At 38.8% G+C, this 16,535-nt stretch overlaps 1 protein-coding gene across 1 annotated transcript; it reads left to right on the forward strand.

Moving 5' to 3' along the window:
• The first annotated feature begins 938 nt into the window (after positions 1–938).
• LOC139935914 (acylglycerol kinase, mitochondrial-like) lies at positions 939–16,458 on the forward strand. Its single transcript, XM_071930540.1, has 13 exons — positions 939–1,051; positions 3,918–3,957; positions 4,465–4,547; positions 5,053–5,128; positions 5,342–5,565; positions 7,820–7,889; positions 9,777–9,856; positions 10,496–10,556; positions 11,500–11,659; positions 12,960–13,081; positions 14,007–14,074; positions 14,225–14,330; positions 15,000–16,458. Exons 1-13 carry the CDS (start codon positions 939–941, stop codon positions 15,138–15,140), a joined length of 1,344 nt encoding a protein of 447 aa, XP_071786641.1. The 3' UTR covers positions 15,141–16,458.
• The last annotated feature ends 77 nt before the right edge of the window (positions 16,459–16,535 follow it).

The following is a 16,535-nucleotide window of genomic DNA, read 5'->3' on the forward strand; positions in this document are numbered from 1 at the left end:
AGTTTCTTTCTGTCTTTGGATATTCAATGTTTGTTAATCAACAGCCAGCGAAAAGAAGTTCTACAAATAATGTGTGATGAAAGTTTTTGGAAACTCACTTCATTGAAATGTTCGTTAGTTTTTGCTCTTGTGTTTTCAAGATAAGAATAACTTAAATTGTTTTCTTTGTTCAACTCCATCATTTATTTCTTTGTTGTTTACTTAAATGGAAGCTTTCGATTTGCTGCTGCAGGGCCGGTGTCAGATGCATTTGTGTCCGCCATGCAATACTGTCCGCTCCGGATACTTTTGCATATGCAATCGTGTCCGGGGCTATGCAAGAACCGTTCGGCGGATATGTACATGACTGTACATGTATGTGCGCGCGTAAGCGAGCGTGCATGCAGTGAACCTACGTATGTGCAGCATGAATATTCACGTATTATCATTCATGACATGTACTTAGCTCGTAAAAAAATGGCGAACGTGTTCCGTCGACCCATGGAGCAATAAACTATTGTCGACCAAGGGCGTTTAATTTACTGCAAGGACGGTTTTGTACGGGGGCGGACACAACTGCATATGCAAATGTGTCCGGGCGGACACAATTGCATTATGCAGCAGCGTCCGGGCGGACACGATTGCATATGCAAAACCGTCTGGCGGACATTATTGCATATGCAATAATGTTCTCCGGATAGTATTGCATAGGGTGCGTTCAATTAGCTTCCCCGGGTCGACCCCGGTGTGTGGCGTTTTCTTTTTCCAGGAAGAACGTGTGCAGATAATTACCCACGTTCGTCCTGGGCAAAAAAACCGCCACACACCGGGGTCGACCCAGGGAAGCTAAACGAACGCACCAATTGAGGACATAATTGCATGCGACACTGGCACCGGATAAAAATAAAATTGTGTTTAAAGGGCGCCCTCTAGAGATAAGTTTTTCTCAGTGAAATAAAATGGCAGCGCGCATAGTGAATGCAGCGAAAACGGTGCGAACCCACTGGAAAAAGTCTACATTTGCAGCAGTGTTTGCCACATGGGGTGTATACTACCTTCAAGATAAATATAAGTATGTATACAATAGTCTCTTAACATCAAAGGTGTAAGAACGAACGAATTCTTTCAGTTAAAGTCATGTGTGTCTGCTGTGCTATGCTATGTCATGGACTCGTGTGTATCATGGTATAGCCGCACCACCGCACGCGGTACAGAGTCAGTGAAATTTGTCACTGACAAGTTATCCTGGTGTCATGTGTTTTCAGTAGGATAACAGGAAAAAATTTCACAATCAAAAACTAAACGATTATTTTAAAAATCATCTTTCCAACTTTTTTACAATGACACTTGCACTTCATCGTGTGTTGAAATCTTATAAAAGTTTTGTTTTTCTGTTGCGAGAGATAATCCACTATTTACAGTGCAGTGCGGCTAGTGCCAATGCATGTACCACATTGGAGCGACGTCATATGTTTTCAAACCTTTCATTGGTTGGCATTTGGATAACTTTCCGTATGGCGCCACCACTGTTTCACCCTTTTTTACAAAAAGGGATATCTCATTGAATGAGGTAAATTAGGTACTATCCTAGTGTCATGTGTTTTCAGTAGGATAATAGGAAAACTGTTCACAATCAAATTTTTTTTCAAATCATCTATCCACGTTTTTAACAATAACAGTTATGGTGTGTTGAAATTTGTTAAGTGTTGGTTTTACATTGTGAGAGACAGTCCGCCATTAAAGGAACACGTTGCCTTGGAACGGACGAGTTGGTCGAAACAAAAGCGTTTGTAACCGTTTTTTATATAATGCATATGGTTGGAAAGATGTTTTAAAAGTAGAATACAATGATCCACACAAGTTTGCCTCGAAATTGCGTGGTTTTTCTTCTACTGTGCGAACTAACACGGTCAGCCATTTATGGGAGTCAAAATTTTGACGTGTTAGTCGTCGAGGTAAAAGGAAAACCACGCAATTTCGAGGCATGTTTGTGTGGATCATTGTATTCTACTTCTACAGCATCTTTCTACCCATATGCATATTATAATAAACGCTTTTCAACGACCAACTCGACCGATCCAAGGCAACATGTTCCTTTAACAGTGCTTATGCATGCACAACATTAGTTGCGATAACGTAACCCTCCTCCCGACGGCCACCCAGGCCGGAGCGTTACGAGTCTGTTTCGAGCGGAAACGGTTGATCTGGTCCAACACGTACAATTTTGACAGCTAGTCACCAGATTTGCCCCATTTTTACCACTTTCAAAAATCATGACACAAATTCTGAGGGTACGAACTTAATCCGCAATGTCTAATGCAGCCTGCCATAATACTCAAAACAAAACACCATTGAGGAAATATTTCGAAGAAAAATTGACAAAAACTTACCAGAACCGGAGCGAAATTCACAGGTTCAAATGTCGAACCTGCGTGGGGCGGAGCTTCGGCTCTACGTGTGTGACGTGTAGTTAGTTCGTGGCAATGCGTAGGGTGCATTGTGTAGCCGGGCAACTGTGCACACATGTACATGCGGTAATAATGCACTGTACATGATTGTACGTACAGTACTGTACACCAAGTATGTACGTGTACATGTACATGTACTGTTGAACTACACGTCACACACGTAAAAATGGGGCAAATCTGGTGACTAGCTGTCAAAATTGTACGTGTTGGACCAGATCAACCGTTTCCGCTCGAAACAGACTCGTAACCCGCCGGCCTGGCGGCCGTCGGGAGGAAGGTTATGTTATCGCAACTAGCACAACATTGGAGCAACGTCATATGTTTTCACACCTTTCATTGGTTGGTACTTTATTGAATATTCAGAAGCTAGTATGACGTGCAAAATAAATCAAAAATATTATTCAATTACTACTTAACAAATTTAATTACATTATTGTCCTAAGGCATTATGGCTACTAATTAGAATCCAGAGATATCATAAGGCATGATGAGTTTGCGCATGCGCACTTGGTTCTTCACGCAACAATGGTGTCGTATGTCGTATGGATGTAATAAAGAAGGAACAACTTTTTTTTGCTTTTTTGAGGCCTGATAAAAATTTTGTATGCTTTTGTGCACTAAATCGAAAAACACAATTGAATACCAATCATCCTCATGTGCTAATATCAAAATTTTGAACCACCTAGGGACCGGAAAGTCGCAAAAAATGTAGAAATATACTATAATATTTCCATCAAAACACCACAAACGGTAAATGAAGAAGTCAATCACAACTCACCTTCTGTGAAAAAAACTTTCTGTACAAAGAGATCTAATCGCGCATGTACATGTAATTGACCGTCCTGCAGGAGGTCTCCCATCTTTTCCCACTGGTAAGACAGGGGCATTGTCAGGGTTTTCTTTTGTTACTCTGCAGCTTGGCGGGTCGTTCGAACTCCTTCTCTTCCTTCCTCCATGATCTAATGTAGTTGCGATAACGTAACCCTCCTTCCGACGGTGGAGCCGCAGAGTTACGGGATTCTTTCGAGCGGCAAACGGGAATTTGGTCCAACACGTACAATTTCGACAGCTTCTTAGCTAGTCACCAGATTTTAATCATTTTTTCCACTTTCAAAAATCATTACACAAATTCTAATCTAAGAACACGAACTTGATCCTTAAAGAGAACTCAATGTCTAACAGTAATAAATCCTTTCATAACACTCAAAACACCATTGAGGAAATATTTTGAAGAAAAAGGCCAAAATCTTACCAGAGCCCAGAGCGAAATGGTCACAAATTTCCCAAGTTGATATTTTTTTTACTTGAGTGGGCGGAGCTTCTGCTCTGTGTGCCCAATGATTAATGGGACTTGAGACTGACTTGGGACCGAGATGACTTGACGCTGTGTTGACTTCACACTAAGTGTACAAGACCCGAGCTGATGTCCGGCTGATTTAACCTATTGTATCTGATGTTTTTATTTTACAGGGCAAACCTTCTGAGAGAAGAATTCTGTCGCAGAGCAGTTGTAAGTACTCCTGTACTAAAAAGATGGTTTTTTTTAATGTGACACATTCTTTTCATGCCTGGTTCAGTACTTTCATATCAAAAAACCAAATACGACTAATTCTATTGAGCTACAAACAAAGAAACTCTCCAATACCCTCCAGAAACCCACTACTCTGTGGTAAATTAACAGCAAAGTTTGGACATTGATAAAGGTCAATATAACGGCCTGAATGATCGACGTTTTAGGACTTGCAGTTCCCTGATCTACAAAGTCAGACAACTTTTGGAAAAGCATTTTGGAGGATTTTGGCATATTTTGGCCGAGTGGTCAAGCTTTCTGGACTCAGGTTCTAGTGTTTCTGATCAGTAGAATTTGGATTCAAGTCAGTATTGATGATTGCGTTCAACACCCCTTTAAAGTTGACTGTCATTACCGACAAGTAACCAATCATCATTGACCTGAGATACACCCAAGATTTGGGGATGGTTAAGATATGGCTTTGATAAAATCTTTCTAATCCTGCAGATTTATGGTCAGCAGTCCATTAAATATGCAACAGAGAAACCAAGAAAGGTGACAGTAATCTTGAATCCAGCGGCCAGAAAAGGGTAAGTTTCATCTTCCAAGTTAAACTAGTCTTCGTATCCTTGTGACCGAGTCATCAACGTGTCGGTTTGAATCCTATTCATTGCTCGTTCAATGTCAAATTATTTCCAGTCCAGCAGGTGACCAAGTCTTCAGGGTGTTAGTCTTGATTAGAGATGTTCATTTTGTAAAGTAGTCACCGATATCACAACAGGAATTATATCTGTATCACACAAACATCTGTTTTGATCCAGATTTGTAGACTTGTCCAGTCCCTCTGAGCCATTCGATGTTGAGCCCTCTACTGGTGAATAAAACAAATACAATGTCACCAATCCAAACTATCAGAGTGTCGGTTCAAATCCCATTCTGCAATTCCGTAGGAAATGTTTTTGATCTTGGACAAAAAGACAACCAAAAGTCTGCAAAACTGTATCCGTGTTTCTATTTGCTGACGTGTGTGCAAAAACACGATAGTCGCGGATACAAAATGTTGATGTATCAGTATCTGTATCTTTTTTTTTTTAGAAAAGCTAAAAAGTTGTTTGAGAAGAATGCCGTTCCTCTGCTACATCTTGCTGGAATTGACGTTGAAATCATCAAGGTATGTTCCATTTGTAACTTTGTATTGGACTGAGGACTGCACTAGTAAACTGACCATGCTTTACATGGGATCAGGTATACCACCAGAATAAGATTTCTATTGTTAACTCAGAATTGAGTTAAAATAAATGGATTTTGTAAGAGAGAGGAAAGATTGCATATATCACTCAACTAGAGCTGAAGTTAACAGTCATTATCTGACTTCACCTTACAGACTGAGAGTGAGGGGAACGCCAAGGAGAAAGTCAGTTACGTTGAGTCCACAGATGCCCTGGTGATCGCTGGTGGTGATGGTACGGTTGGAGAAGTCATTACTGGTCTGCTACGCAGGGAGGATGAATCGACAGTCAGTTTAAAATGGCCTCTGGGAATCATTCCGCTGGGTACAACTAACAGCTTAGCCAAGTTCTTATACGCAAGTGCAGAGTCAGATGTGAGGTGAGTGGTAACTCATTGACAGAATTATCAGGACCTGCTTATAATCAAGATTTAGAAACTACGGTACAAATTGGCAGCTACAGTGATGGTTACTGCTAGATTCTAGCGCCACACGCTTCTCGTGATATTTATGCATGACGTCATAATTCTTACCCAAAACGAGGCTATGGGCACACGTCCCCAATCACTCGCAGTGGCTGCGCCCATCGCCTCGTTTTGGATTAGCATTGTGACGTACCTCATGCATAAATATTAAGAAAGGCGTATTATCCGCTGAAGTATAGCACATCCTTAGCAACACCCTTGGCAAGAGCCGTAGTTGTAGCTGAAAATTGGGACATGGCCTAATAATATCACAGCCTTTTCAGTGCGCTCAATGTTTAAATGGAAGGTCCAATGACAAGGTCCAACACAAACCCACGACTCACAGCATGTCCTCTGTTAAGGCCTGGTCCCACTGCAGCGATAATGAGAACGATAACAACCACGACGCAAAGAGAACGCGCTCAATTGGTTGAATTGCTCCACGCAGAATACGCACACGCTCATTCAACCAATAGAATGCGTTGGCGTCGTTATCGTTCTGGTATCGCTGCAATGGGACCAGGCCTTTACCAGGCATGAGAATCTTCCGGATTTTTCCGGAATTCCGGATTTTTCACTTCAAAATATGTGGTCTCCGAGTTCAATGTGAATTTGCTATAAAATTCGGGGGGTAGGTTTTTGGGGGTATACGTTTGAATTTCTCTAATCCCTCTTCTCTAGTCAGACAATGTCAGTTTACCTTTCCCTTTGTAATTGTTATTATCGCGGATCCACACACGTACGGCGTTCATGAAAAAACGGCACCTAAACAATAAATTGCCGTCCAGCAACTGGCTCAGTTTACGGCTTGTGGTCTTCCTGGCATCGTCCATGCATAATGCAGCAGCAGCGACAGATGTATAAACTTGCCTCATTCCTCGCTTCGTTTATAGTCGTACGGTTCAATAATGTTTGCGTGTAATGTGCTTGCTGCTGCAGCAAAGATAACACGTGTGGAGACTTTTGAAAGTCTACTGAAAAAACAATGCACGTGTTTGCACCATGTGTACTGTGTACGTGCAGGTTTGTACACGAACCAATGAGCAGTGCGGCACGAATCTGAGATCGCCGGCAGGCCATGGGAAACTGGTACCTGTTATTGCCTCACAACCAGCGAAAGATAAATTTGGAACCAGCGAACACACTGTACGTCCGGACGACGTGCTTTCTTCATTGGTTCTATTTCTATGTTGGGGTCTAATCTCAACCTCGTTCCAGTTATACCCTATGCTGAATAACAACCTCTTTCTCAAAAACACATCGCTCTCGCCAAATATATAGGCCTATATATATTTTAAAATGTGCGTCGCCGACGGATCGTTAAAATCACAAACATTTAACTACAAAAGAATTTCTTTTACACAACCGAATTTCAAATCAAGAACCTATAAAAATGGTTGTTGGTGAGAAAAAAAGCATTTTCAAGGGCAGATTTAAGGGATAAGATCGTCAAAAAAATAAAAATATATATATATTTTTTTTTCCTTTCTTTTTCCGGAATTGTAACACAATCGCAGGCGAACCCAAAATTGTTTGAATTGTTTGAGCTTTACATTCCTTATTTTCCCTTAAACCTATTATAAAAAAAAAAATTAAAAAAAAACACACTAAGGTAGCTCATTTCTACCTGGAAAAATAAGTGTCAGAAATGCATCAGAGAGCACCACAGAGCTTCTAAAATAGCCAGAGCTCCCAGGGCCCTTAAGCGGGCCCTGGACCCCGGCCGTAAGGGACTTCGCGCTGCGCGCTCGTGTTGTGTGCTTCGCACACAAAAATGATGGAATATTGACATTTCCAATCAACTGAATTTTTTTCCTGTTTTTTTGACATCACCCATTCTCATGCCTGCTTTACCCTAGGTTTTTTTTTCTTCTTGCCCTTGGTGCAACTTCAAAATGTTTCCAAAGACTTTCAGATTTTGCAAAGATTGTTTGTAAAATGCACACTACACAGTAATACCTGTAGGGATTTTGACTTCCAAAATGGTACAACCAAGATTTGGGTGATGAAGTCAGGGTCTTAACACTGGTCTGATATATTCTTTACTCTTAGGTGGATGGGTAATGCAGCAATGAGTCTTAACACTGGTCTGATATATTCTTTACTCTTAGGTGGATGGGTAATGCAGCAATGAGTCTTAACACTGGTCTGATATATTCTTTACTCTTAGGTGGATGGGTAATGCAGCAATGGCAGTCATTAAAGGAGTAACAGAACCAGTAGATGTCATGGCAATACAGGTAAGGAGTTGACATACATCAGGGCCTAATTTCATAAAACCTGTTAGCACAAAATTGCTTAACAAAATTCCACAAAAGTTTACATTGCTGCAACTGGCGCCCCACTTATCTTTTGCGTGGCAAAGAAATTGCCTTAACAGACAGTTCTGCTCAAAAGCATTATAAATACAATATGGCCAAGGTCTTCTTGATTAAAGAGGATTGAGAAAATTTTTGTTGAAAGGCTGTGGACACTATTGGTAATTACTCAAAATAATTATTAGCATAAACCTTACTTGGTAACAAGTAATAGGGAGAGGTTGATAGTTGAAAACATCGTGAGGAACATCTCTCTCTGAAGTGAAATAGTTTTCGAGAAAGAAGTAATTTTCCACGAATTTGATTTTGAGACCTCATAATAATTTAGAAGTTGAGGTCTCGAAATCAAGCATCTGAAAGCACACAACTTCGTGTGACAAGGGTGTTTTTTTCTTTTATTATTATCTCGCATATTATTTGATGACCAATTGAGTTCAAAGTTTTACTTGTTTATTATTTTATGCATATGTTGAGATACAACAAGTGAGAAGACTGATCTTTGACAATTACCAATAGCGTCCAGTGTCTTTAAGCTGCGTCCAATTTTAAGATACTTTGGCTCTTACTGCGGCTAGTGGCTGCAGTGATAACATTGACGACTGTGACTTTCGATGTTGTATGGTGGGAGCTGCTTTTGAACCTTTTCCCCATGAAACAATGTGGCAAATCGGTAGAGAGCACACTTTTGTGAGTTAACTAATTCAAATTTAAAGCCTCTTAAAGGCAGTGGACACTATTGGTAATTACTGAAAATAATTATAATCATAAAACCTTTCTTGACTAGAGTAATAGGGAGAGGTTGATAGTATAAAACATTGTGCGAAACAGCTCCCTCTGAAGTGACATAGTTTTCGAGAAAGAAGTAATTTTCCACAAATTTGATTCTGAGACCTCAAGTTTAGAATTGAGGTCTAGAAATCAAGCATCTGAAAGCACACAACTTCCTGTGATGATGGTGCGACAAGGGTGTTTTTCTTTCATTAATATCTCTCAACTTCAACGACCGATTGAGCTCAAATTTTCACAGGTTTGTTATTTTATCCATATGTTGAGATACATGAACTGTGAAGACCAGCTTTTGACAATTACCAATAGTGTCCAATGTCTTTAAGAGAGTTAGAAATGCAGATGGTGAACACTTACTGGCTGAGTTTTAAAAATTGAGGGTTGAACAAAGACAATTGACCAGAGCAGGACTTGAACCAACGACCTCCGCAATAACATGTCGCCCGCTCTACCAACTGAGCTATCAAATCCTTAGGTTGGAGGTCTCCCTATTTGGTCAACATCTTTGTTCAGAGGTGCCAGTTAGAAGCCATTTAAAGGAACATTACAGAATTGGTTTTTGTCAACAAAACCGTTGCTGGCAGTGTAAGCACTTTATGTAGTCCACCCTATACATTAACTTCTCGAAGGTTTGAGATCGATCGGCCATCTAGATCGCGAAAGAATAGTGAAAAACCAATTACAAATTTTGCATTGTATCGATGCCCAAACAAAAATGAATAAAACGCTCACTGAGCGATTAACTCCAAACGCTAAATTAGATTATTTATTTCTCATCAAGTGTGACATTTCAGACAGAAATATTTCAAGGGATGTGTTCTACTATCATCATTATTAGACCATGTAAGTTTTATGTAAATCTGTGATCATCACGACTTTTGTTTCTTACCAATTCTGTAATGTTCCTTTAACTGGTAACTGCTGTTATAGCAAGGGATTACAATGATAGCCTGGGATTCTTTAATGCAAAGGGAAATTTTTTCCTTTTTTTTTTCTTTTTTTCTCTGTTTTTTGTTTCAACAGGGAGAGGATGGACGTAGTGTTTTCACAGTAAACAGTCTAGAATGGGGACCCCTTCATGAAGCCAGGGAAAACAACACAAAGTAAGTTCACAACACACTTTGTAACTTCTGAATCATAAATGGAGTCAAACTACAAACACTTAAAGTCAATTTGACAGTCTGAGACCATAGAGTACCAAGACTGGCTAAACTGGTCTTTAGAATACATCAGTCAGGGGTTCGAATCCAACCCAAGTATTCTGTAGATTTTTTTCCCTGCAGGATTCTGAAAGCACCCAGTATCCAGCAGTGTTGTAGTCGAACCCAATAGTCTGAGACCATAGAGTACCAAGACTGGCTAAACTAGTCTCTATAATGCAGCAGTCAGGGGTTTTAATCGAACCCAAGTATTCTGTAGATTTCTTTTCCTGCAGGATTCTGAAAGCACCCAGTATACAGCAGTGTTGTAGTCGAACCCAATAGTCTGAGACCATAAAGTACCAAGACTGGCTAAACTGGTCTCTAGAATACAGCAGTCAGGGGTTCGAATCCAACCCAAGTAGTCTGTTGATTTCTTTCCCTGCAGGATTCTGAAAGCACTCAGTATCCATCAGTGTTGTAGTCAAACCCACTAGGCTGAGACCATAAAGTACCAAGACTGGCAAAACTGGTCTCTAGAACTACAACACTGTTAAACAGTGCTTATCAACATATTATAATTCTACAAATGCTGTCTTCCAGATACTGGTACTTTGGCCCCTTGAAATGGAGACTGACATATGTATTCAACAGCCTGAAAAGTGTAAGTTCATATATTTATTATTCTAACTATTTTTTTATGTTAAGTCACTAGTTATAGTGCCATTCTGCTTCTGCTTGTATCTGTACTCAACGTCCTGTTTTGGTTCTGCGAGGAAAGCTTTTTTTTAGAAAGAATATCTGCTCAAACATTAAACCAGACTTAAACCCCCAACAAAAAAGTTTAGTAGCAATCCAGTGATGTTCTGTGCCATTGATTCTTATCAAACTAATAAAAGTGACTTTGTAGCCATTCCCAGATCAGCCTAAACCTCAAATGATGAAGCGAATGTCTAGTTAAAAGCGCCCAACAATTTTTTTTTTTTCGCCATTCGCATTTTTACAGATTGCATCTAGAAATAATTTTATCACGAGTGATAACCATTTTAGTTCAAATAGCAACTCTAGTAACCAAGATGATACACAAAAAGGCACAACATTCTGAGCACAAAGGCCATTTGTTGAAAAAAAACTATAGATTTGTCTATGCTCACCCTCAGTACGCAAGCTTACTATTGTTGGCAAGAGAAAGATCAGTTCTTTCTAATGATGTTATGAAATAGGGTTGTTATAATGCAATCCCTTACAGTTTGAATGGAAGGATTTGAAATGCCAAACAATTACGGAGCACCATATGGTTGCAAACAAAAAAGAGCGTTTGGGTGTACAGATCACACTGAGAAAACAAAGGCCAAGAACTTAAAACATTTATTTGGTTGATCTGAATGATTTTAGTATGATATGAAATGAGATACAAGGTAAGATATTTTGTATTACTTAATATGCTCGAAAATAAAATTGTCAAAGTGATAATAAGAGGAACATTTCAACACCAGCTTTCTTCTGTGCAAGAATTTGTGCTTCTTGCTTGAATGTGGGTGGGCACCAGTGGTTGTTTATCTCAAAACCGAGAGAGGGTTAACAAACTTTACTTCCCATCTTACCAGGTTTGGCCACCAGTACTCTCTGCAAACATTAAACACAGACCTCCCATTGATGAAATTGAACCTGTTATTGAAGTAGCTACATCAATTGGTATTGACTGGTGGGCATGGATACAGAGGCTGATGATATGGAGGACTGCCCCACCCACACAAGAAAAAAAAGGTATGTGAAACTTATCAATAAACCTTTGTTTGGTTTGAAAAATTAATTGTCAAAACTGGGCATTGATATAGTGGTGTGTCGTGGTTGTGGATTAGAGCACCAGACTCTGGAGTTTCTGTTTAGCAGAGTGTGGGTTCAAGTCCCGGACGTGACACTCGGTCCTTAAAGGTCCTGTCACATTGTTGTGAAAAGAGCTAATGTGTGCCCGACGTTCTTGGAAATTTGGGTGTACATTCGTTGTTATTAGTTCGAGACACGATGTCATTCGTTCGTGACACACTTTTGGCATAAGTTGCTTTCGTAACAGTTTGCCTACAATTACATTTGAAGATCCACCAACATGTGCTTTTTCTCTATTAAGTGTTCATGTCAGACTGTTGCGAAAAGAGCTAATGGGTGCCCGACGTTCTTGGAAATTTGTGTGTACATTCGTTGTTATTAGTTCGAGAAACGATGTTATTCGTAAGCAGTTAGCCTACAATATTCTTGGAGATCCACTCACTTTTGACTTTTCCCTATTTAATGATCATGTTTATGTCGATTTAAAGCCCTTGGACACTTTCGGAACAGAAAGAAAAATTAAAAGTTCACAGATTTACAAATAACTTACAGGGTTTACAGAAGGTAATGGTGAAAGACTTTTCTTGAAATATTATTCCATGAAATGCTTTACTTTTTGAGAAAACTTAAAAAATTATTAATTCTCGATATTGAGATTTACGGATTTATTTTAAACACATGTCATGACACGGCGAAACGTGCGGAAACAAGGGTGGGTTTTTCCGTTATTTTTTCCCGACTGATTGAACCAAAATTTTCACAGATTTGTTATTTTATATATAAGTTGTGATACATGAAGTGTGGGCCTTTGACAATACTGTTTACTGAAAGTGTCCAATGGCTTTAAGGAGCCTACATTACATTCTTCATGGTAAGTTTGTCTCTAGGATTCATTTTAATTTGTCTACAATCATATCCCTGCTCAAAGAGAAATATTTCTCTGAAGGAATGGTACTTCAGAACAATTTAGATCAGTTGAAACTTTTTCACTGGTTGTTTAACTTTTTAAATTTTTGCCAGTTTTATGTATCTAGATTCCTTAAATTATTTTACTGTGTATTACTTTGATTTGTATAAATTTTGTCTGGTCCAGACTTTTATTGTTGCTCTTTTCCAGCGCCTTGAGGCGGATTCTTTCTGCTATTGTTTTTGCGCTTTATAATAATCTCAATATTATTATTATTAATATTGACTATTAACTGTTTTCCAAATGATTACCAATCATTTATTTTTCTTTCAGAGTTGGAAAATGAAGAGCCAGAGATTCAGGGGGATAAAGAGGAAGAGATTGAATGGACAGAGGAGGACTTTGTTACCGTGGAGCTAGTGGTTTCTACCGGCAACACTGATGAAATCAAGAAGGTCAGGAACACCAAACAAGTTTCTCATGTACTCCAACATTTAAGGGAACAGCTAACTAAAAACTTGGGATGGAAACCAAATTTACTCTCCCATAAATATATGACCTCTTATTGTTGATGACGTGCTAATTTAATTTTATATTTTTGATGTTTACCTGAGTTTGTTATTTCCCTTGAGATTAATTAGCTTATTCTGCGTGTCAATATTATCTACATATATATAGATTTTGGTTTGGTCATGTGTTGGTAGTCCCAACTTAAAGGCGGTTTCGGTTTGAAACTTCTTGGACCACTACAGTTTTTATTTGTCTTTGTAAATCTTGTTTTTTAATATTGGTGTTTCATATTTGATTCTTTTCTTGTACTATGGGGTGTCGTCGCCGAGCGAATAAGAGCACCGAATTCAAGCTCCACTAACTCTGTTTGAATCCCGGTCATGACACTTGTGTCCCTTAGCAAGACACGCAACTATGTATTATTGCTTCTCTCCACCCAGGGATAAATGGGTACCTGTGAGGGCAGAGATGATTCTTGTGCTTGATTTAGCCCAGTAGCGCATTCGTTGCATGAGGCTGTATACTCCCTTGGGAGCTGAGATGGTTTAAGGAATGATAATTTGAAGCACTTTGAGACATCCTTCAGGTGTGAAAAGGCGCTATATAAGAACTTAATGTTATTATTATTATTATTATTATTATTATTATTATTATTATTATTATATTATTATATTTATTATATTATTTATTATATTATTATATTTATATTATTATTGTGGTTTTTTTTTTAACTCTTTGAAATATATATTTTTGTAGAATCTCTTTGTAATTTGACTGGAATCAGCCTTTGGCTGCGATATGTAGTTTTAATGAGAACCATTTCAAATCCAAACTACGTGAACTAACTATTACGCATTGCTATACCTACAGTCTCCCAGAGCTCTAACATTGACGACTGGCCCAACTGAAGTAACAAGAACAGAGTTTATCCAAGAAGGGTAAGGAATATTAATGACAGCATGACATTGTTGTGCATAGCTATTTGTTGTGGTTAAGCACTTGTGAATTAGGCTTAGTTCATTTGAGTCTATTAAGAACATGTCACATTTTAAACAATTCTTCCTCTTTTATGAATTCTACTTCTTTAGGTGGAGGAGGTTAAGTCCTAGTGAGGATCAAGACAGCAAAGTTGGCATTTATAAAACCCAAACGTCAACAGTTGGGGAAATCAAAATCACACCAGTCTTGAAAGAGGTATGCTAAGACAGGTCACACACTAGCCCCCCCCCCCAGCCTTTCGCAATCTTATCTAGCATCCAGCACTCTTGAGCTACCATCAGTACTCAATACTTAGTCTGTACATGTATTTTTCTGTAATACCAGCTTTAATACCAGCTTCATGGTATTGGGGCTCATGCTTAAACAAATCTGATCTGTTCCAAAATTGTTGACTAAATGCTTTTTTAGTCCGTTTCAAATAAACTTGTTAGGATGAGATTGCTGCCTGCTCGCAGTAATCGCCATCTTAACTCTTTTGTCCTCGATTAATATTACGTTTTTAAAGCAGGAGTAGGAGACGAGTGCTGGTTCACAAACTTTGCATATATTTTTAATAATAATTATCATAATTTGTTTCTCTTGTTTTGTACACATATACATCCTGTACATGGCTAGACTGAGTGTGTGGTTGACATGGATTTTATTCTTAAATCCTTGTGCACTGTTTCTTGTGCGATATTTGTTTCTTTTGCAACTTTTTAACTCTTTGATATTTGTTGTGCTTTAAAAAAAAAATTGTAATGTTTTTTGTTTTTGTTTTTTGGGGGGGAGAGTGGGCCTAATAAGGTTTCTTATGTCTTATCTTATTCAGATAAATATAAATAATTAAGACTACAATTCTGTTTCCTTTTAACTTGACCTCAGGGTGAAGAAGCTTGGTATAGTGTTGATAATGAGAGGCTAGAAGCTCAGCCAATCACAGTCCAGCTACTACCCAGGAAACTTCAGTTCTTCACTGATAGACAAGATAGAGACAACATGATTGGTGAATCAAAAAGCACATGACCAACAGCTTATAGATTGATCATGAATTGGACAAAGAAGAGAGGCAGTATTCCATTCACAGATTCCACTTCTTAAGATGCAACAATTCATTGAAGATTCTGTTGACCTGGAATTGCACAGAGCCTCTGTTGCCCCATGTCTTGGCCTTGGTGCCCCTTTGGAAGTTTCCAACGGAGCAACCTTGAAAATGGCCTGGTTTGCAGAAAAGGTTTTGTACTTTGTATAAATCACTGTAAATCACTGTCATGTGGGCTGGTGTATTGAAACTCTCACAATAAAACAAAACGACGTTAACAAGTGGTACTATGATCGAAATATTATTTTTATATTTCTTATGTTTCTCAGCATTCTGAGGCAAAGACAAAGTACCGGTTATTGTTTCTATTGACTGAAAACATTGAACATTGTTATACCTCTGTACAAATTGTGAAGTTTGATTGGTCGAGAACCAATCATGTGACGCGCAACAAAATGCACGTTACATGGCTCGACGGGCCAGGTAACATGAAAAGTGATGTACACCGGTGTACATCACCTTGATCGTTCCCAGCGTTGGTTGATTTCCAGCGCTGTGTACGAAACAACCGCGGGTTGGATGGAATTGTTTCTTGCTCGTCTGCTTATTAAAAAATGAATAGTTCGTTGTAAATGTTTGAAGATGACAGAACTTTGAGAAGAGGTATAACAATTATACAAAGGTATAACAAAACAATTGTTGCACGCTGTGACACAACCAAGGGTGTCTCAAAACGCTGCCAACATTAATACCTTTGGTCATCGGGCCTTAATTCATTCCTTGCACCCTATCAGCTCCCTTAGGAGTAGACTAAACAGCCTGTGCAACATTAATTATGCACTACTCGGTTAAATCAATCACAAGAACCACTAAAACATCCGACAAAGATTTCAGTTTGTATAAAATGTTTATTTTCAGTTACTCATCTTAACAATGATATCTTGTAAAAGTCTCTTGGCAAGTAACACAAATCTTTAAAATGACAGGATTCAATGTTGCTTTCTACTTTTACTTTTAAATGTAGCACCCATGATTAAGTCAAGCCACTCCATCCGGCTTTAGCTATGACTGTTGGCTACAACAGTAATGTTGAAGAATAGGACTTATTGTTATTGGCATTGTAGCCATAGCCACTCGCAAAGCCATTCATCCAGGCACAGTCTCATTGTGGACATTAAAGAGTCCAGTTTGAAATAACTATCTATTTCAGAGCCTGTTTTTTTTTTTGTGTTTCTGAACCTAAACTGCCCAGCTTGTTGATGTTTTTTGAAACTCTGTAATAAAACAAATATTTCTTACCAACCATGTATGTTGCTGATTTGTGTTGCTTTTGTTCATCCCCTAAAACCAATAATCATGAATACCTCATAGACAGTTTC

The sequence above is a fragment of the Asterias amurensis genome, chromosome 4 (genome assembly GCF_032118995.1).
Source record: "Asterias amurensis chromosome 4, ASM3211899v1".
NCBI lineage: Eukaryota > Metazoa > Echinodermata > Asteroidea > Forcipulatida > Asteriidae > Asterias > Asterias amurensis.

What these genes read in the sequence shown, in the direction of transcription:
- LOC139935914 (XM_071930540.1), top strand. Translation starts at nt 939, where the DNA reads ATGGCAGCGCGCATAGTGAATGCAGCGAAAACGGTGCGAACCCACTGG. An exon ending in AATCCAGCGGCCAGAAAAGG is followed by an intron (nt 4,548 to 5,052) that starts GTAAGTTTCATC and finishes TTTTTTTTTTAG; the next exon opens with AAAAGCTAAAAAGTTGTTTG. An exon ending in ACCCACACAAGAAAAAAAAG is followed by an intron (nt 11,660 to 12,959) that starts GTATGTGAAACT and finishes TTTTTCTTTCAG; the next exon opens with AGTTGGAAAATGAAGAGCCA.